Source organism: Lissotriton vulgaris, chromosome 3_1, assembly GCF_964263255.1.
Source record: "Lissotriton vulgaris chromosome 3_1, aLisVul1.2, whole genome shotgun sequence".
NCBI classification, from domain to species: domain Eukaryota; kingdom Metazoa; phylum Chordata; class Amphibia; order Caudata; family Salamandridae; genus Lissotriton; species Lissotriton vulgaris.
The window spans coordinates 423,593,545-423,610,061 of NC_141689.1; the positions used below are offsets into that span (position 1 = coordinate 423,593,545).

Sequence of the window (16,517 nt, forward strand, 5' to 3'; positions counted from 1 at the left end):
TGATGGGGACCTAAATTTACTATATTGTTACCTCTAGTCTTTTGATTATATCAAGCATATTGTGATTCTTTGTGCAGAACTAAGCACTGTGTGCAGTTTTCGCAAGGAAATGTCGTGCCACCTGCAATATGGATTGGCTAACATGTAAATATGCTTTTTTACTTCGATAAAGTTTTTTGAAATTAAAAAAAAAAAAAAAAAAACTTCTCCCAGGGTGAGGCTCATCCATTGCACTTCGGATGTTCTGACCCCTGCTTTGTCCCCAAATGCGGGATACTCAACTGCATAATATCTGGTAGTGGGGGACTGCGTTCGCGCTTTCCCCTGATCTCTGGTTTCAAGAAAGACAAAAAGGGAAAAAAATAAAAAGGAGTCTGGATCACTTTTCGCCGTCTTCTGTGGTCTGTCCAGGGTGCTGCGGCTGGATTGGAAAGGAGCGTGGGCAATAGAGAATCGCATGGTAAGTGCTGAGCCTGGGGAATGATGGGATAGTTGAAGCCTCCCACTCTGGGGACCTATCCAGAGACAGGGCAGTAGGCCCTGGACAGGTGACATGTCTGCTCCTTTCGATCGCCCCCCCTGGGGCTGTGGCCTAGCTGCCAGCCACTTGCCTCACCCTAGCCTTCCTGGGGCCAGACTCTGGCTGAGGCCCCCAGGCTGTGGCCGGCGAGGGCTCTGCCCGGCGAGGGTTCTGCTGCGTTTGGGAGCGTTCGGGAAGGCGTGAGGGGCTCGGGGCGAGAACCCCTGCTTGCTTGCTGGCCGCTTTGTCCCTGGCGTTCAGCCACACGCAGTCAACTGGGGCCTAGGCAGGCAACAGGCCACTGCCTATCCTAGAGTGGGCTTCAGTGGCAGCGCTTGAGCATCAAAAGCCCAAAATCTCTGCTTCTGGGCCCAAGAAGCGCGGCATTTGACACGGTCAGTCATGACACCCTACTGGACCGTTTGTCCTGCGCCGGGATCAAGGACAAAGCCTGGACATGGTTTAAATCCTTTCTGGAGAACAGATCCTTCAGGGTCTTTGAGGGTGAGTCCGTCTCCTCTAGCAGACCTCTAAAGTGCGGAGTTCCTCAGGGCTCCTCTCTGAGCCCCGCACTCTTCAACCTGTATATGAGGCCACTGGCTGATGTTGTCCGCCCATTCGGAGTTAAGATCATCTCCTATGCGGACGACACGCAGCTGGCGGTCTCACTGGCGCAGGAGACTACCCGGCCTGCGTCAGGTGGGCTTATAGAAAGCCTAGAGGAGGTGAAGACCTGGATGTCTTCATCATCCCTCAAGTTGAATGGGGATAAAACAGAGCTGATGCTCTTAGGCCCCCCAGATCTTGGCCTCCCCCCCTCCTTGTGGCCTCCTTGTCTGCCCCCCCCCCCCCCCCCCCCAGCCCCCAAGAACAATATTAAGAGCCTCGGAGTGTGGCTAGACAGATCTCTGTCCTTCAACGCTCAAGCCACAAAACTATCAGCCACCTGTTTTGGCATCATGAGGATGCTAAATAAAATCTGCCCCCTCCTCCCCCTGGAAGCCAAACAGGTGGCCATACAAGGCCTCATACACTCACGCCTCGATTTCAACAATGTGCTCTATCTAGGCGCCCCAGATTACACTCTGCGCAGAGTGCAGATAGTGCAGAACTGCGCAGCGCGCTTACTGCTCAAGATCCCTCGGAGACAATCAGTGAGGGCCGGTCTGGTCAGCCTTCACTGGCTACCGATTCGGCAGAGAGTCCTTTTTAAAGCTATGTGCATGGCCCACCAAGCATTCTGGGACACAGGCCCCAGCATTTCACGTGACCTAGTTACTCACTACATTCCCAACCGAAGCCTTCGCTCCAGCCAGACCTTTTTAGCAGTGGCGCCGAGAATAAAAAGATCCAGGTCAGGCGGAAGGACGTTCGCCTACAATGCGTCCAGAACCTGGAACAGTCTGCCACTACATCTCAGAGCCAATCCCAACCTCACTGTGTTTCGTAAACAATTAAAGACTTTCCTGTTTAATTCCCCCCACTAATCCCTAGCTTCCTCCTCATCTGCTCTTCGGTAGGTTCTGGTTACCCTAGCGCTTGGACGCCTCCGGGCAGCAATCGCGCTCTACAAGTCTACAGGTTTACAGGTTTACAAAATCGACCTGGCAAGCCCCCTTCTGCGAGTGCTGTAGCCCTGGCTTTGCCCCACGTGTGAGCTGAGTGCAGCATAGTGAAAGCAGGGCCCTGATCGGCGCTGATGGTGGGCGTGGACATGCAAATTTCTCTGGCCGGCCGAGGCCTGTGGGAAGCCGCTGTGGGTAGCTGCGCGCTTTCCAAAGTGGGCACAGGGGCCTTGGCTGGGCAACCTTGCGCCCCACAAGGCCCGTGCTCTGCCTGGCCCGGCCTCAGGCCTTCCCTGTGTGGATGCCACCCTCGCTCTGCCGGGAGATGCCAAGCGGGCCGCCCTCGCCCTGTCCCCTTCCAACTCATACTTACCTGGCAGGGGAGACACCATGATCACAAAGGTGGTACTCCCAGGGTGAGGCTCATCCATTGCACTTCGGATGTGCTGACCCCTGCGATGTCCCCAAATGCGGGATACTCTACTGCATAATTTCTGGTAGTGGGGGACTGCGTTCACGCTTTCCCCTGATCGCTGGTTTCAAGAAAGACAGAAAGGGAAAAAAATAAAAAGGAGACTGGAGTACCCTTTGACGTTTCTTGTCGTCCGTCCAGGGTGCTGTAAGCTGGCTGGAAGGGGGCGTGGGCCAATTACCTATGCAAATTGACAAGACTGAGCCATGCTGAGTTAGGGCTTAGAAACGTGCTTCTGGGCCCGATTTCGGCCTGGCAAGCCCCCTTCTGTGAGTGCTGTAGCCCTGGTTTTGCCCCACGTGTGAGCTGCGTGCAGCATTGTGAAAGCAGGGCCCTGATTGGCGCTGCTGGTGGGCGTGGACATGCAAATTTCTCTGGCCGGCCAAGGCCTATGGGAAGCCGCTGTGGGTAGCTGCGCGCTTTTTAAAGTGGGCACAGGGGCCTTGGCTGGGCAACCTTGCGCCCCACAAGGCCCGTGCTCTGCCTGGCCCGGCCTCAGGCCTTCCCTGTGTGGATGCCACCCTCGCTCTGCCGGGAGATGCCAAGCGGGACGCCCTCGCCCTGTCCCCTTCCAACTCATACTTACCTGGCAGGGGAGACACCACGATCACCTGCCTGCAGTACCTCCGGCCGCCGCTAGAGGTCACTGTTCTGCCTAAAGAGCTATCTGGTGCTTTTATGCACAGAAATGCACTTTTTTATGTTCAGAAAGATTTTTTGTTTGAGCCTGCCTACCTTCTGGGGATACCTGCCTTCTGGGGACCCCTACCTACTGAGGACCACTGCCTGCTGGGGACTCCTGCCTGCTTAAGCCACCCACCGCCTGGAGCTGCCTGCCTGCTAAGGCCTGCCTACTGGGGCTGCCTGACCTGCTGGAGCTGCCTACCTGCCTGCTGTGGACTACCTCCCTCCCTGCCTGCCTGCCTGCCTGATGGGCTGCCTGGGGAGCTGCCTGCCTGCTGGGGATCATTTGCCAGCCTGAAGTAGACCCCTGCCACCCCCGCTGGGACACCCACCCTGCTAGAGCTATGGGTCTGACTGGGTCCTCCACCCACCTGAAGGGGACCCTGTCTACTGGCCTGGGGACCACTTACCTGCTTCCAGCTCCTTGAGGAATCCTTCTTCTTCTCCTGGGCACAGCAGAGCAGCAGCAGGATGGGCAGACCTCTGAATCCATGGTTCCACAACACTGTACAGCTGCAGAGAAAGGTGGAGTCAGATGGCACCACACCACACCTAAGCAGGAAGATATTCACTGAGCTGCTGGTAACCAAGATGGGGTTCACAGCAGCAGAAATCTGGTGCATCATGACGGATGCACCCAAAGGCACCTACCTGCTAACGTTCATGTCCGAACAAATCTGCAGGAGGTATTGGCAGATGTGCTGGTCACAACGGGAGGAGAAACCCTTCTCTGACTTCCACCTGGAATGCCAGCTCGTGCTGGAGGCCAAGAGAATGACCGTGCACGTCTACAACCCACATGTCAATGTCCAAGACCTGACTACCTTCCTACGCTGCCACTGCACAGTGACTAAAGAACCCTCCCGCAACCTGGACAGTGATGGCATCTGGGATGGTAAATGGACAGCAATGGTGAAGCTGAAGGAGGACCCGTTGGCCCCAGATGGAATCCGCCACCCCCTTCCAGTTTCTCTGTAGGGCGCGACTCAGGATACCTGTACTACCCTGGGCAGCCCAAACTATGCAACAGGTGCAGCAAACCAGGCCACACTGGCAAAGACTGCACAGCGCAAATATGCAGGAACTGCAAAAAAGAAGGCCACACAGCAAAAACCTGCAAGGAGAAAACCCCATGCAACCTCTGTGGGGGTGTAGGCCATCTCTTTAAGGACTGCCCAAAAAGAGCCAAATCCTACGCCCAAGCTGCCCAACCTCAGTGGAGAAGCCAACCAGAGGAGGAGGAGGCAGAAGCGACCCTGCGTCCAGTCCCAGCCCCGCGGCGGGAGAAGGGGACTGGGAAAGGGAAGGGCCACAACCAGAAAGCATCCAAGCCCAAGCAGGACACCGCCAAGGTCCCAGAGACACAGACACCCAACGATACCATCCCCGAGCCCGGTGTGCACAGTGAGCTAATGGAGACTCCCACCCCAACTGCCACCGAGGACCCAAAGGAAAATACCTGGACAACACAGGAAAAGGAGACACTCAACGGACTCTGAAGGAACAAGCAAGAGACCCTTGAGCACCCACAACTCCTACTCCGCGCTCGAGGATTCAGAAGAAGAAATGCAGCCAGAACAAGACACCCCGAATGAGCAACTCAAGCAAGTGACGGAAGTGCTGAGAGAGATGAGGGCGCTGGCAAACTCCATGGAGTAGAAGAGGTTGAGACAACCATCGAGGGCCAAGAGCAAGACCTGCCCGTCACCCCAGAGGAGGCAGACCACGAGCCCGGCCAAGAGGGTGGAGCAGCCACCGTGCAACAGCAAGCAACAGCCGCCTAGCAGGAAGGCCCAGCACAAGAGACCCGACAGGAGGCTGAACCAGCCCCGTAAGTAGCCTTGTCGAATGTATTTGCAACCAATTGCCTTGACTTGATAATTAGTCTTTAAGTATTAAGTTTACTCTTAAAAACTAATTAATGATGGCTATTTCATTATTTTCCGTAAATGTCAGAAGTATTAGAGACAGGCGCAAATGTGCTAGTACTTTGAGTTTTCTTGCCAGCCAGGAGTGTGATGTGTACATGATTCAGGAATGCTCCATCCCCTTTGCAACATCTTACGCTAACCTAGAACAGCAGTGGACCCTAGGTCCTTCCTTTTGGTCTGGGGGGAACAGCAGTAGGTCTGTAGGAGTGGCTACCTTAGTCAGAGGAAGGCGTTTCACGACGGATTCAGTCACCGAGCTGGAGGGCGGCAGGGCTCTTGTCGTTGACGGTTCGTGGGCAGGAGAGCCAATCAGACTCATCAACGTGTACGCCCCTTCTGACGTAGGCGAGCGACGGGAGCTGTTTCAGCGCCTCAGGCCACAGTTGGTCACCTCTAGAACAAATTTGATGGGTGGGGATTTTAACTGTATTCTAGAAGCAGGTGGTAGATGTGGGGCCAGGGCTGGGGAAGGATGGATGGATGACGCTGCTAGACTACTGGTAGAGATGGTGAGTGAGGCCTCCCTGACAGACGTCATTGGGACCATGGGTGCGGACGCCAGGAACTTCACCTGGAGTCGCCCTGATGGTTCCTTGCGCTCCAGGATGGACTTCATCTTCGCCTCTCAATCAGTGAGGCTCAAGCAACATTCAATGGTGACTGTTCATTTCTCTGACCACAGAGCTATCCACTTCCAAGGGGAACTGACGGGCAAGTTCCTGACAGGTCCAGGCACTTGGAAACTGAATAGCTCTCTGCTGGAGATAGAGGGTGTGATGGGGGTGTTGAGGGAGACATACACCCAGTGGCAGGCCATGAAAGACACATTCGAGTCCACAGGGGAATGGTGGGAATGGGTTAAGGGCAGGCTCCAGGATTTTTTTAAAGAATGTGGGCAGGCAGGTTGAAAGGGGGAGAAAGAGGGAGTTCAGTAGACTACAGCAAGAGCTGCAAGAACTGCACGACCTCCAACTCCGGGGATGGGACGTCATGAGCCCCCTGGAAGAAGTCAAGAAAGAGCTGAGCGAGCACTTTCACGACGAATCCAGGAGGATCATTTTCCGTTCCAAGGTGGAGAACTTAGAGAAGGGGGAGAAATGCAACTCCTTCTTCTTTAAGAAAATCCACTCTGCGCACACCCCTCTGGTTCAACTGCGCAATAAGGAGGGGACCCTCTGTGACACAAAGGAGGACATTAAGAAGGTAGTGACGGATTTCTATGGGGACCTCTACTCAGAGAAGAGGTCAGAGGGAGATCAGGCAGAAAAGTTTTTGTTTGGTATCCCAAGAACTGTTTCCCCAACAGTGAGAGAAGCCCTAAATGCCCCCCTGACTTTGGACGAGCTGCACCTTGCAGTGAAATCCTTCAAGTCAGGAAAGACACCAGGTAGTGACGGTCTCCCAGTCGAGTTCTATGCCTCACTGTGGGACTTAGTGGGACCGGATCTCCTGCGGGTGTATGAGGAGATGGAGCGGGAGGGAATCATGCCCCGCACTCTGAGGGAAGGAATGATTGCTCTCTTGTATAAACATAAGGGGGAGAGATGTGAACTAAAGAACTGGCGTCCCATCTCTCTCCTGAATGTAGACTACAAGATCCTTGCAAAGACACTAGCGAACAGACTGAAGGGCGCCATGGGAGAGTTATTACACCCGGACCAGACCTGTGGGGTCCCGGGGCGCAGGGTCGCAGATAGCCTGGCACTGGTAAGGGACACGATCCAGTACATCATGGACCGCAAGATCCCGGCTGCGCTGGTCTGTCTAGATCAGGAGAAGGTATTCGACCGCGTCTCCCATGAGTTCATGGAGAGGGTACTGCACGGGTTTGGGCTGGGGGAGCGCTTCTGCGGTTACGTTAAAGTGATGTATAAAGACATCTTCAGTTCAGTCATTGTAAATGGTTGTAAAACAGACCCCTTTCCTATCAGGTCTGGGGTAAGACAGCTGCCCGCTCTCGCAACCTCTGTTCGTTTTGGTTATAGAACTTCTTGCTGAGTACATCAGGAAGAACCCAAACATCAGAGGGATCCAGACACCCGGCGACGCGAAGAAGGAGGTCAAGTGTTCGCTGTACATGGACGATGTCACCCTCTTCTGCGCGGATGGAGAATCAGTCAAATCCCTGCTGGAGGCGTGTACAGACTTCGGAAAGGCATCAGGGGCGAGAATCAACGTGGACAAGTCGCAAGCCAAACTCTTCGGGCGATGGGACCTCTGCAACGAGCCTCTCCCCTTCCCCATCGAGGCAGGACTGATGAAGATCCTCGGCATCTGGTTTGGCGGACCAGGGGCAGCAGCGAAGAGCTGGAACGAACGCTTGGCCAAGGTGAAGCAGAAACTGGGTCTCTGGAGCCTGAGAAACCTGAGCATTGAGGGGAAGGCTCTGGTGCTCAGGAACGACGCCCTGCCCGTGCTGCAATATGTGACACAGGCCTGGCCACTCCTGGCCAACGTAGCACGGGCCATAAACAGCATGGTGTTCCACTTCATCTGGCACTCAAAGATGGACAGGGTGAAACGGTCGGTCATGCACAAGGAGCACCGCAAAGGGGGGAAGGCAGTCCCCGACATCCCAACAATCCTCAGGGCTTTCTTTGTGCGTGGCTGCGTCCGAATAACTCTGTTAAATATAAACAAGGACCACTCTGCCTACAAAGTCTTCCGCTTTTTCCTCCTCCCGGTGTGGAGACGGCTGGGATGGGAGAAGTGGGAAAACGCAGTAACTTTCAACAGGGACATACCATGGTACTACAGGGAGGTGGAAAAGTTTGTGGGTGAATTTGGGCTAAACTGTGTTACCCCATGCCTTTGGAAGCCCAAGACAATCCGCAAACTGATCAGGACCAGAGACACCACCGAACCAGTAAGCGATCTGCCCCCAGCAACGGCAGCGCACGTGTGGGGGAATGTATCCTCCCCAAGCCTGACAAACAGACACAAGGACATAGCATGGATGTCTGTGAAGGGGGGCCTGTCAGTAAGGTCCTTCATGTACAGCAGAGGCCTGTGCCCGCACAGGAACTGTCCAAGGGGATGCCCCGCAGAGGAATCTGCACACCATCTCTTCTGGGCCTGCCACTTTGCCCAGAGACTACGGGCTGTCTTACGCCAAGAACTGCTAGCCCTCATCCCATACGAGAACATTACTGAACAGTCCATGATGTACGGGCTGTTTCCAGGGAGACACACAGAGGAAGCTATCCAGGGGTGCTGGAGGCTCCTTTGCTGTATTAAAGACATTCTCCTGTTCGCCAGGACCCGCCTGGTGACCAATGGAGAGGTGGTGATCCGAGAAGGGTGCCGCAGAATGGTGCTCAGCCTGCTTAGAGACTATGCAGCCATGGACAAGCAGAAAAGTGAGGAAGGGGAAGAACTGTAACCCCCCCCCACCCCCCTACCCCACTGGACTCTTTAAAGTGGCCCCATTTAAATCTGCAAACGGTATCTGCAGACCATTTTGAAGCCCCATCTGACGACCTGTAAATGTTTAAATGCATTGATTAAAAAGTTAAAGTGGACTGCCTTTCCTAATGGGGAGGTACCACTTCCTTGAAAACTATGTATCGCAAACTTTTAAGCACTCAATAGAAGTCTTTGCCCCCCCCCGCCCCCCAAAAAAAGGTGGTTCTCCCAGGGTGAGGCTCATCCATTGCACTTCGGATGTGCTGACCCCTGCGATGTCCCCAAATGCGGGATACTCGACTGCATAATTTCTGGTAGTGGGGGACTGCGTTCGCGCTTTCCCCTGATCTCTGGTTTCAAGAAAGACAAAAAAATAAAAAGGAGTATGGAGCACCTTTCGGCGTCTTCTGTGCTCTGTCCAGGGTGCTGCGGCTAGATTGGAAGGGGGCGTGGGCATGCCAAGTGCTGAGCCTGGGGAATGATGGGATAGTTGAAGCCTCCCACTCTGGGGACCTATCCAGAGACAGGGCAGTAGGCCCTGGCCAGGTGACATGTCTGCTCCTTTCGATCTCCCCCCCCCCCTGGGGCTATGGCCTGGCTGCCAGCCACTTGCCTCACCCTAGCCTTCCTGGGCCCACGTTCTGGCTGAGGCCCCCAGGCTGCGGCCCGGCGAGGGTTCTGCTGCGTTTGGGAGCGTGAGGGAAGGCGTGAGGGGCTCAGGGCGAGAACCCCTGCTCGCTTGCTGGACGGTTTGTCCCTGGCTTTCAGCCACAAGCAGTCAACTGGGGCCTAGCCAGGCAACAGGCCACTGCCTATCCTAGAGTGGGCTTCAGTGGCAGCTCTTGAGCATCAAAAGCCCCAAATCTCTGCTTCTGGGCCCAAAATCGACCTGGCAAGCCCCCTTCTGTGAGTGCTGTAGCCCTGGCTTTGCCCCACGTGTGAGCTGCGTGCAGCATTGTGAAAGCAGGGCCCTGATTGGCGCTGCTGGTGGGCGTGGACATGCAAATTTCTCTGGCCGGCCGAGGCCTGGGGGAAGCCGCTGTGGGTAGCTGCGCGCTTTCCAAAGTGGGCACAGGGGCCTTGGCTGGGCAACCTTGCGCCCCACAAGGCCCGTGCTCTGCCTGGCCCGGCCTCAGGCCTTCCCTGTGTGGATGCCACCCTCGCTCTGCCGGGAGATGCCAAGCGGGCCGCCCTCGCCCTGTCCCCTTCCAACTCATACTTACCTGGCAGGGGAGACACCATGATCACGAAGGTGGTTCTCCCAGGGTGAGGCTCATCCATTGCACTTCGGATGTGCTGACCCCTGCGATGTCCCCAAATGCGGAATACTCGACTGCATAATTTCTGGTAGTGGGGGACTGCGTTCGCGCTTTCCCCTGATCTCTGGTTTCAAGAAAGACAAAAAGGGAAAAAAATAAAAAGGAGTCTGGAGCACCCTTTGACGTTTCTTGTCGTCCGTCCAGGGTGCTGTAAGCTGGCTGGAAGGGGGCGTGGGCGAGGGCCAATTACATATGCAAATTGACAAGACTGTGACATGCTGGGTTAGGGCTTAGAAACGTGATTCTGGGCCCGATTTCGGCCTGGCAAGCCCTCTTGTCTGCTTGCCGTAGCCTTTGCTTGCGCACAGTTTGGAGGGCCTGACAGATCGGCTTTTGGGCCCGATTTCGAACTGACAAGCCCCCTTCTGTGAGTGCTGTAGCCCTGGCGTTGCCCCACGTTTGAGCTGCGTGCAGCATTGTGAAAGCAGGGCCCTGATTGGTGCTGCTGGTGGGCGTGGACATGCAAATTTCGCTGGCCGGCCGAGGCCGCTGTCGCTCTGCCGGGACATGGATAACACCTTTATTCAAGTTAAGAAGAAAAAGATTAAAAAGAAAAGTAAGAAAACAGACTCACATAAGATTTGACAATGTATATAGTTTTTTACTTTCCTCTGATGCTCTTTTTAGGCAGCATCAATGTCAGATGTTTAGGTAATGATATTAAGTGTGGTTCAATTTTTGATTTCTTAAGGCATCAAAATATTGACATTATCTTTTTACAAGAATGTGCTATTCCAGAGGCTACCAAAGACAAACTTTTGCAGGACAGATGGGGTTGTGGACAATCTGTTTGGTCTGGCTGTAATTTAGATAGGAATGCAGGCATTGGCATTCTTTTCCGCGATTCTACTTTTGACATTCAGAAAGTTAATCATATGGCTAAAGGCAGAGTGTTATGTGTAGATGGCGTGTGGAATGGCCATGATATTCGTCTTATTAATGTATATTGCCCCACATCATTGACTTATAGAAATGATATTTTGAATTTATTGCCACAACTTTTGCTGTGTGACAAAAATGTTTTTATTGGTGGGGACTTTAACTGTTTACTCCATATCAATGACAGAATTTCTCCTTCTACTGTCCGCTTGGATAGTAGTTCAAAAATGCTTTTGAATGTAATAACCGATTTTAACTTACAGGATGCATTTAGAGTCCTTCACCCTAAGGACCCAGGTTTTACATGGTCTAGTCCTAATTCTTCTACAATGTCCCGCATTGATTTCATATTTACCAATTCCTTAGATAAGATTACATCAGCAGAAACTATCCCTGTTTTCTTTTCTGACCATAACTTGTTAAAGGTAGGCCTTTCTGTTTCGGCACTCCCGCAGCGCGGGAAAGGCTTATGGAAACTCAATGTAAGTTTATTAGAAGACAAGTTTATTTGTCAGAAGTTTATTTCCCACTATAAGAACTGGCAGTCGCTTCAGATTTTATTCCCAACATTTACAGATTGGTGGGAGGACATTAAAGTCCGTACGAAATCCTTCTTTATCCGAGAGGGGATCAGACTGGCTAGGTCCAGAAGGCACAAAATTCACCGTTTACAAATACAGTTACAAAACCTCTCCCGCCTGTTAGATCTGGGTTTTAATGTACAAACTGAATTCCTCTAATGTAAACAGTCACTTTCTTCACTTTATTCCGAGTATACTGAAGGGTTAATTGTACGCAGCAGAGCAAATTTTTTTGAAGAAAATGAAAAATGCTCTCGTTTCTTTTTCTTAAAGGCTAAGTCTGGGGGTAGAATTTTAGACTCTGTCTCTGACTCCGCAGGCACTAGGCACACCTCTACAGATGGGATTAGTAAATGTATTTTTGACTTCTATAGGAACTTGTATGCGAGGAACTCCTGCGATGAGGCTACAGCCAATTTTTTCCTCCAACAGTTACAACTTTCCCTTTCTGAAGAAGATAAAACAGACATAGAGAGTGATATTATCTTAGATGACATTGAGAGGGCAATGCGTAGTTTGCCTAAGGGAAAAGCACCAGGATCTGATGGTCTCCCTGTAGAGTTTTATGCAACTTTTTGGGATCTTATTGGCCCAGACCTACTACAGGTATATTTGCACTCCTTTAGTTTTGGCTCCCTACCCAGCTCACTTCGTGGTGGAACTATTAAACTTCTTTATAAAAAAAAAGGGAACAGGCATGATTTGAAGAATTGGCGCCCAATTAGCCTATTAAATGCTGACTTTAAGATTTTATCCAAAACCTTATTTTTCAAACTTAGGCCAGTGATTTCAACTGTTATCGCTTCTGATCAAACCTGCGGCGTTCCTGGCCGTAAAATCCAGGATAATTTATGCTTGTTTAGAGATTTGTTATATTATGTGAAGGACCGTGGTCTACCGCTTTGTTTATTAAGTTTGGACCAAGAGAAAGCTTTTGACAAATTGAATCACTCTTTTCTCTTTAAGGTCCTCAAGAAAATGAACTTTGGGCAAAAGTTTTGTTCATGGATTAACCTATTGTATACTGACTGTTACAGCTGTGTGTTGGTTAATGGAAACCCCACTGGCCCTTTTCCTATCGACTCTGGGGTACGACAGGGCTGCCCTTTGTCACCGCTCCTGTTTATAATGGCCATTGAACCTTTCCTGGCCGCTGTACGAAATAATACAATTATCAAGGGTATTCCTCTCCCGGGTGGGATGGGTCGTTCAGCTGTGTTATCAGCTTATATGGATGATGTTTCTGTTTTCTGTACCAGCAATGCCTCTATTCGCCAAGTATTATGGTTTTGTAACCGTTTTTTCTTTGCAGCTGCAGCTAAAGTCAATGTTACTAAAAGTGAATGTTTATATCTTCAATGGAAAGAACCCTTTATGGATTGGGGCCTTAATGTTGTACAAGACCGTATCAAGGTATTGGGGCTTTTCTTTGGGGAAAGTGCCTCTACTCATAACTGGAATGATTGCATGACTAAAGTTAAACAGAAGATTGCGTTTTGGAGTTTGAGATCGCTTTCCCTGTCTGGGAAAATCCTTGTATCTAAAGCTGAATTGCTCTCTAGCCTCCTTTATGTTGCCATGATTTTCCCTATGCCCCGTTCCTGTTTGACCTTGCTTCAAAGATGGATTTTCCAGTTTATCTGGGGTGCTAAACATGAAAAAGTGGCACGTGTTAAAATGTACAAACCTTGCTTACAGGGTGGTAAGAATGCACCTGACATTGGGCTCCGCCTTTATTCTGTTTTTATTAATAATTTGATTAAAGGGAGCACCGGTCCAAATTTAGAGGAAAGGAAATGGACTTACTTTTGTAGGTTTTGGCTCAGCTTTACAGTTTGTAGGGTTTGGAGCAGGGATGTCCCCAATAATACTCCACACTCAGAATCCTGCCCCTTTGTCTATCATTTTGCTAAGACCTTTCTCAAGAAACACAACTTGGGCCAGATTCCTACTGACTTGTTGTCGCCAAAACTGATTCAAAAAGCAATTGGCGATCACTCTTTGATCCCTGTTGTAGGTTTTTCAATGAAAACATCTAAAGAAATATGGGCTAATGTTTCTGCTAAATATTTGTCTAATACCCATCGTGATCTTGCATGGTCGGTGGTACAAGGTTGTTTGCCTTTACGGTTGTTTTTGCATCAGAGAAGAATGTCTAGGTCCCCTATTTGTGTTAGAAAAGGGTGCCTCCTAGATGAGTCTATAGAACACTTATTCTGGAACTGTATGATGGCGCAGGCCGTTTGGAATTTGACTAAGGACTGGTTTTCCCGCCTTAATAATGATGTAGTTCTCACAAAGGAGATTGTTCTTTTTGGCTTAATGAGATCAGACTTTCCTTGCCACAAGCTTTGGATTGGTGTCAATTGCATGAAAGATGCGCTTTGGATGGCTCGTAACCTCCTCCTATTTAAAGGAGTAGATCTTTCGCCACCTGTTGTTTACGCTCTTGGTCGCTCTTTGGTTCAAGACTATTTATGCAAAGATATAGTCGAATGCGGAAAAGAAACTACATATGCTGATTGGGTATGGGATTACACATAAGATTCATGTAATATTTTCTGAATCTCGTCTCTCTCTTTCTGTGTTTTTAATCACACTGAAAATGAATACTCTCTGTTAAGTTAACTCTTATGGTTCTACTCTAAAATCTATAAAGATTTTATCTGACCTCTGATGACAATACTTGATATGTACACCAGAGTGCTGATTATGTACTGCGTACAGTCTACACATGGTTCTTTGTTGTGCCACCTGTTCAAGGACTGGCTAACTTGTACTGCCTTTTTATACTAATAAAGGTTTTTGAAAAAAAAAAAAAAAAAAAAAAAAAAGGTTCTCCCAGGGTGAGGCTCATCCATTGCACTTCGGATGTGCTGACCCCTGCGATGTCCCCAAATGCGGGATACTCAATTGCATAATTTTTGATAGTGGGGCACTGTGTTCGCGCTTTCCCCTGATCTCTGGTTTCAAGAAAGACAAAAAGGGAAAAAAAATAACAAGAAGTCTGGAGCACCCTTTGACGTTTCGTGTGGTCCGTCCAGGTTGCTGTAAGCTGGCTGGAATGAGGAGTTGGCAAGAGCAAATTACATGGACAAATTTACTAGCCTGGGGGATGCTGGGTTAGGAGTTAGGGAACGTGCTTCTGGGCCCGATTTCGACCTGGCAAGCCCTCTTCTGTGCTTGCTGTACCCTTTGCCTGCGCACAGTATGGAGGGCCTGGAAAATCTAACTTTGGACCCGTTTTCGGCCTCCGAGCCCCTTCTGAGCCAGCTGTAGCCTTGGCTTTCCCACTGTGTGAGCAACATGCAGCATAGTGAAAGTGATGGAGCAGGGGCGAGACACAAAAATATTGTACCCCTTGTAAAGTTATTCTCTAGCGGTGCTATGGGCTTCACGACGAGTACAATAAGTTGCTCCTGGGTTAGTGAGATGGTTATGAGGGTTGTGTGAAAGCCGCCCTAGGTCAAAAGCAGAGCCCTGATTGGCTCTGCTGCTGGGTGTGGGCATGCAAATTTTTCTGGGCTGCCGAGGTCTGTGGGTAGCTTCTGTGGGTAGCTGCGCACTTGACTGGGTGAGAGCTTTCTGCTTAATTCAGAGACTCTGTCCCTCACCACCCCTTGTTGTAAATATTTTTGTCCACCCTAAGCGTGGAAGGGTATTCTCAGATGTGAGACCCTTGCTCATTGCACCATCAGAATTCAAGCAAACCGGGCCGAAGACGGCTGTAATGCCAGAAACCGGTCCCCGGGAGCTTGTTTCCTTCCCAGTGTAAGAATTGGCTTTTGTAGTTTGGTTTGCCCTGTTCCCATCATGCACTGGGACAGGAACAGACTAATTTGCATACAGCCAGGTTCTGAAACTGGGATGGTGCAGTGAGCTAAAAAACGGTGTTGGATCTAGCCCTGATCTCTTGACTGGGTGAGAGCTTTCTGCTTAATTCAGAGACTCTGTCCCTCACCACCCCTTGTTGTAAATATTTTTGTCCACCCTAAGCGTGGAAGGGTATTCTCAGATGTGAGACCCTTGCTCATTGCACCATCAGAATTCAAGCAAACCGGGCCGAAGACGGCTGTAATGCCAGAAACCGGTCCCCGGGAGCTTGTTTCCTTCCCAGTGTAAGAATTGGCTTTTGTAGTTTGGTTTGCCCTGTTCCCATCATGCACTGGGACAGGAACAGACTAATTTGCATACAGCCAGGTTCTGAAACTGGGATGGTGCAGTGAGCTAAAAAACGGTGTTGGATCTAGCCCTGATCTCTTGACTGGGTGAGAGCTTTCTGCTTAATTCAGAGACTCTGTCCCTCACCACCCCTTGTTGTAAATATTTTTGTCCACCCTAAGCGTGGAAGGGTATTCTCAGATGTGAGACCCTTGCTCATTGCACCATCAGAATTCAAGCAAACCGGGCCGAAGACGGCTGTAATGCCAGAAACCGGTCCCCGGGAGCTTGTTTCCTTCCCAGTGTAAGAATTGGCTTTTGTAGTTTGGTTTGCCCTGTTCCCATCATGCACTGGGACAGGAACAGACTAATTTGCATACAGCCAGGTTCTGAAACTGGGATGGTGCAGTGAGCTAAAAAACGGTGTTGGATCTAGCCCTGATCTCTTGACTGGGTGAGAGCTTTCTGCTTAATTCAGAGACTCTGTCCCTCACCACCCCTTGTTGTAAATATTTTTGTCCACCCTAAGCGTGGAAGGGTATTCTCAGATGTGAGACCCTTGCTCATTGCACCATCAGAATTCAAGCAAACCGGGCCGAAGACGGCTGTAATGCCAGAAACCGGTCCCCGGGAGCTTGTTTCCTTCCCAGTGTAAGAATTGGCTTTTGTAGTTTGGTTTGCCCTGTTCCCATCATGCACTGGGACAGGAACAGACTAATTTGCATACAGCCAGGTTCTGAAACTGGGATGGTGCAGTGAGCTAAAAAACGGTGTTGGATCTAGCCCTGATCTCTTGACTGGGTGAGAGCTTTCTGCTTAATTCAGAGACTCTGTCCCTCACCACCCCTTGTTGTAAATATTTTTGTCCACCCTAAGCGTGGAAGGGTATTCTCAGATGTGAGACCCTTGCTCATTGCACCATCAGAATTCAAGCAAACCGGGCCGAAGACGGCTGTAATGCCAGAAACCGGTCCCCGGGAGCTTGTTTCCTTCCCAGTGT

The 16,517-nt window shown here is 50.7% G+C and overlaps 1 protein-coding gene, 4 non-coding genes and 2 pseudogenes across 5 annotated transcripts; all 7 read left to right on the top strand.

Annotated features, from left to right (window-relative positions):
- Window positions 1-154: 154 nt before the first annotated feature.
- Window positions 155-327, top strand: LOC147726579 (U1 spliceosomal RNA). Its single transcript, XR_015309772.1, has one exon. It is a non-coding gene; the product is annotated as a U1 spliceosomal RNA (small nuclear RNA).
- Window positions 328-2,450: 2,123 nt separating this feature from the next.
- On the top strand, window positions 2,451-2,614 carry LOC147726580 (U1 spliceosomal RNA). Its single transcript, XR_015309763.1, has one exon. It is a non-coding gene; the product is annotated as a U1 spliceosomal RNA (small nuclear RNA).
- Window positions 2,615-3,697: 1,083 nt separating this feature from the next.
- Window positions 3,698-5,076, top strand: LOC147726581 (uncharacterized; annotated as a pseudogene).
- A 2,173-nt stretch (window positions 5,077-7,249) lies between these two features.
- On the top strand, window positions 7,250-8,554 carry LOC147726582 (uncharacterized). Its single transcript, XM_086962951.1, has one exon. It carries the CDS (start codon window positions 7,250-7,252, stop codon window positions 8,552-8,554), a length of 1,305 nt encoding a protein of 434 aa, XP_086819077.1.
- Window positions 8,555-8,788: 234 nt separating this feature from the next.
- LOC147726583 (U1 spliceosomal RNA) lies at window positions 8,789-8,923 on the top strand (annotated as a pseudogene).
- Window positions 8,924-9,792: 869 nt separating this feature from the next.
- Window positions 9,793-9,956, top strand: LOC147726584 (U1 spliceosomal RNA). Its single transcript, XR_015309727.1, has one exon. It is a non-coding gene; the product is annotated as a U1 spliceosomal RNA (small nuclear RNA).
- A 4,189-nt stretch (window positions 9,957-14,145) lies between these two features.
- Window positions 14,146-14,315, top strand: LOC147726585 (U1 spliceosomal RNA). Its single transcript, XR_015309768.1, has one exon. It is a non-coding gene; the product is annotated as a U1 spliceosomal RNA (small nuclear RNA).
- The last annotated feature ends 2,202 nt before the right edge of the window (window positions 14,316-16,517 follow it).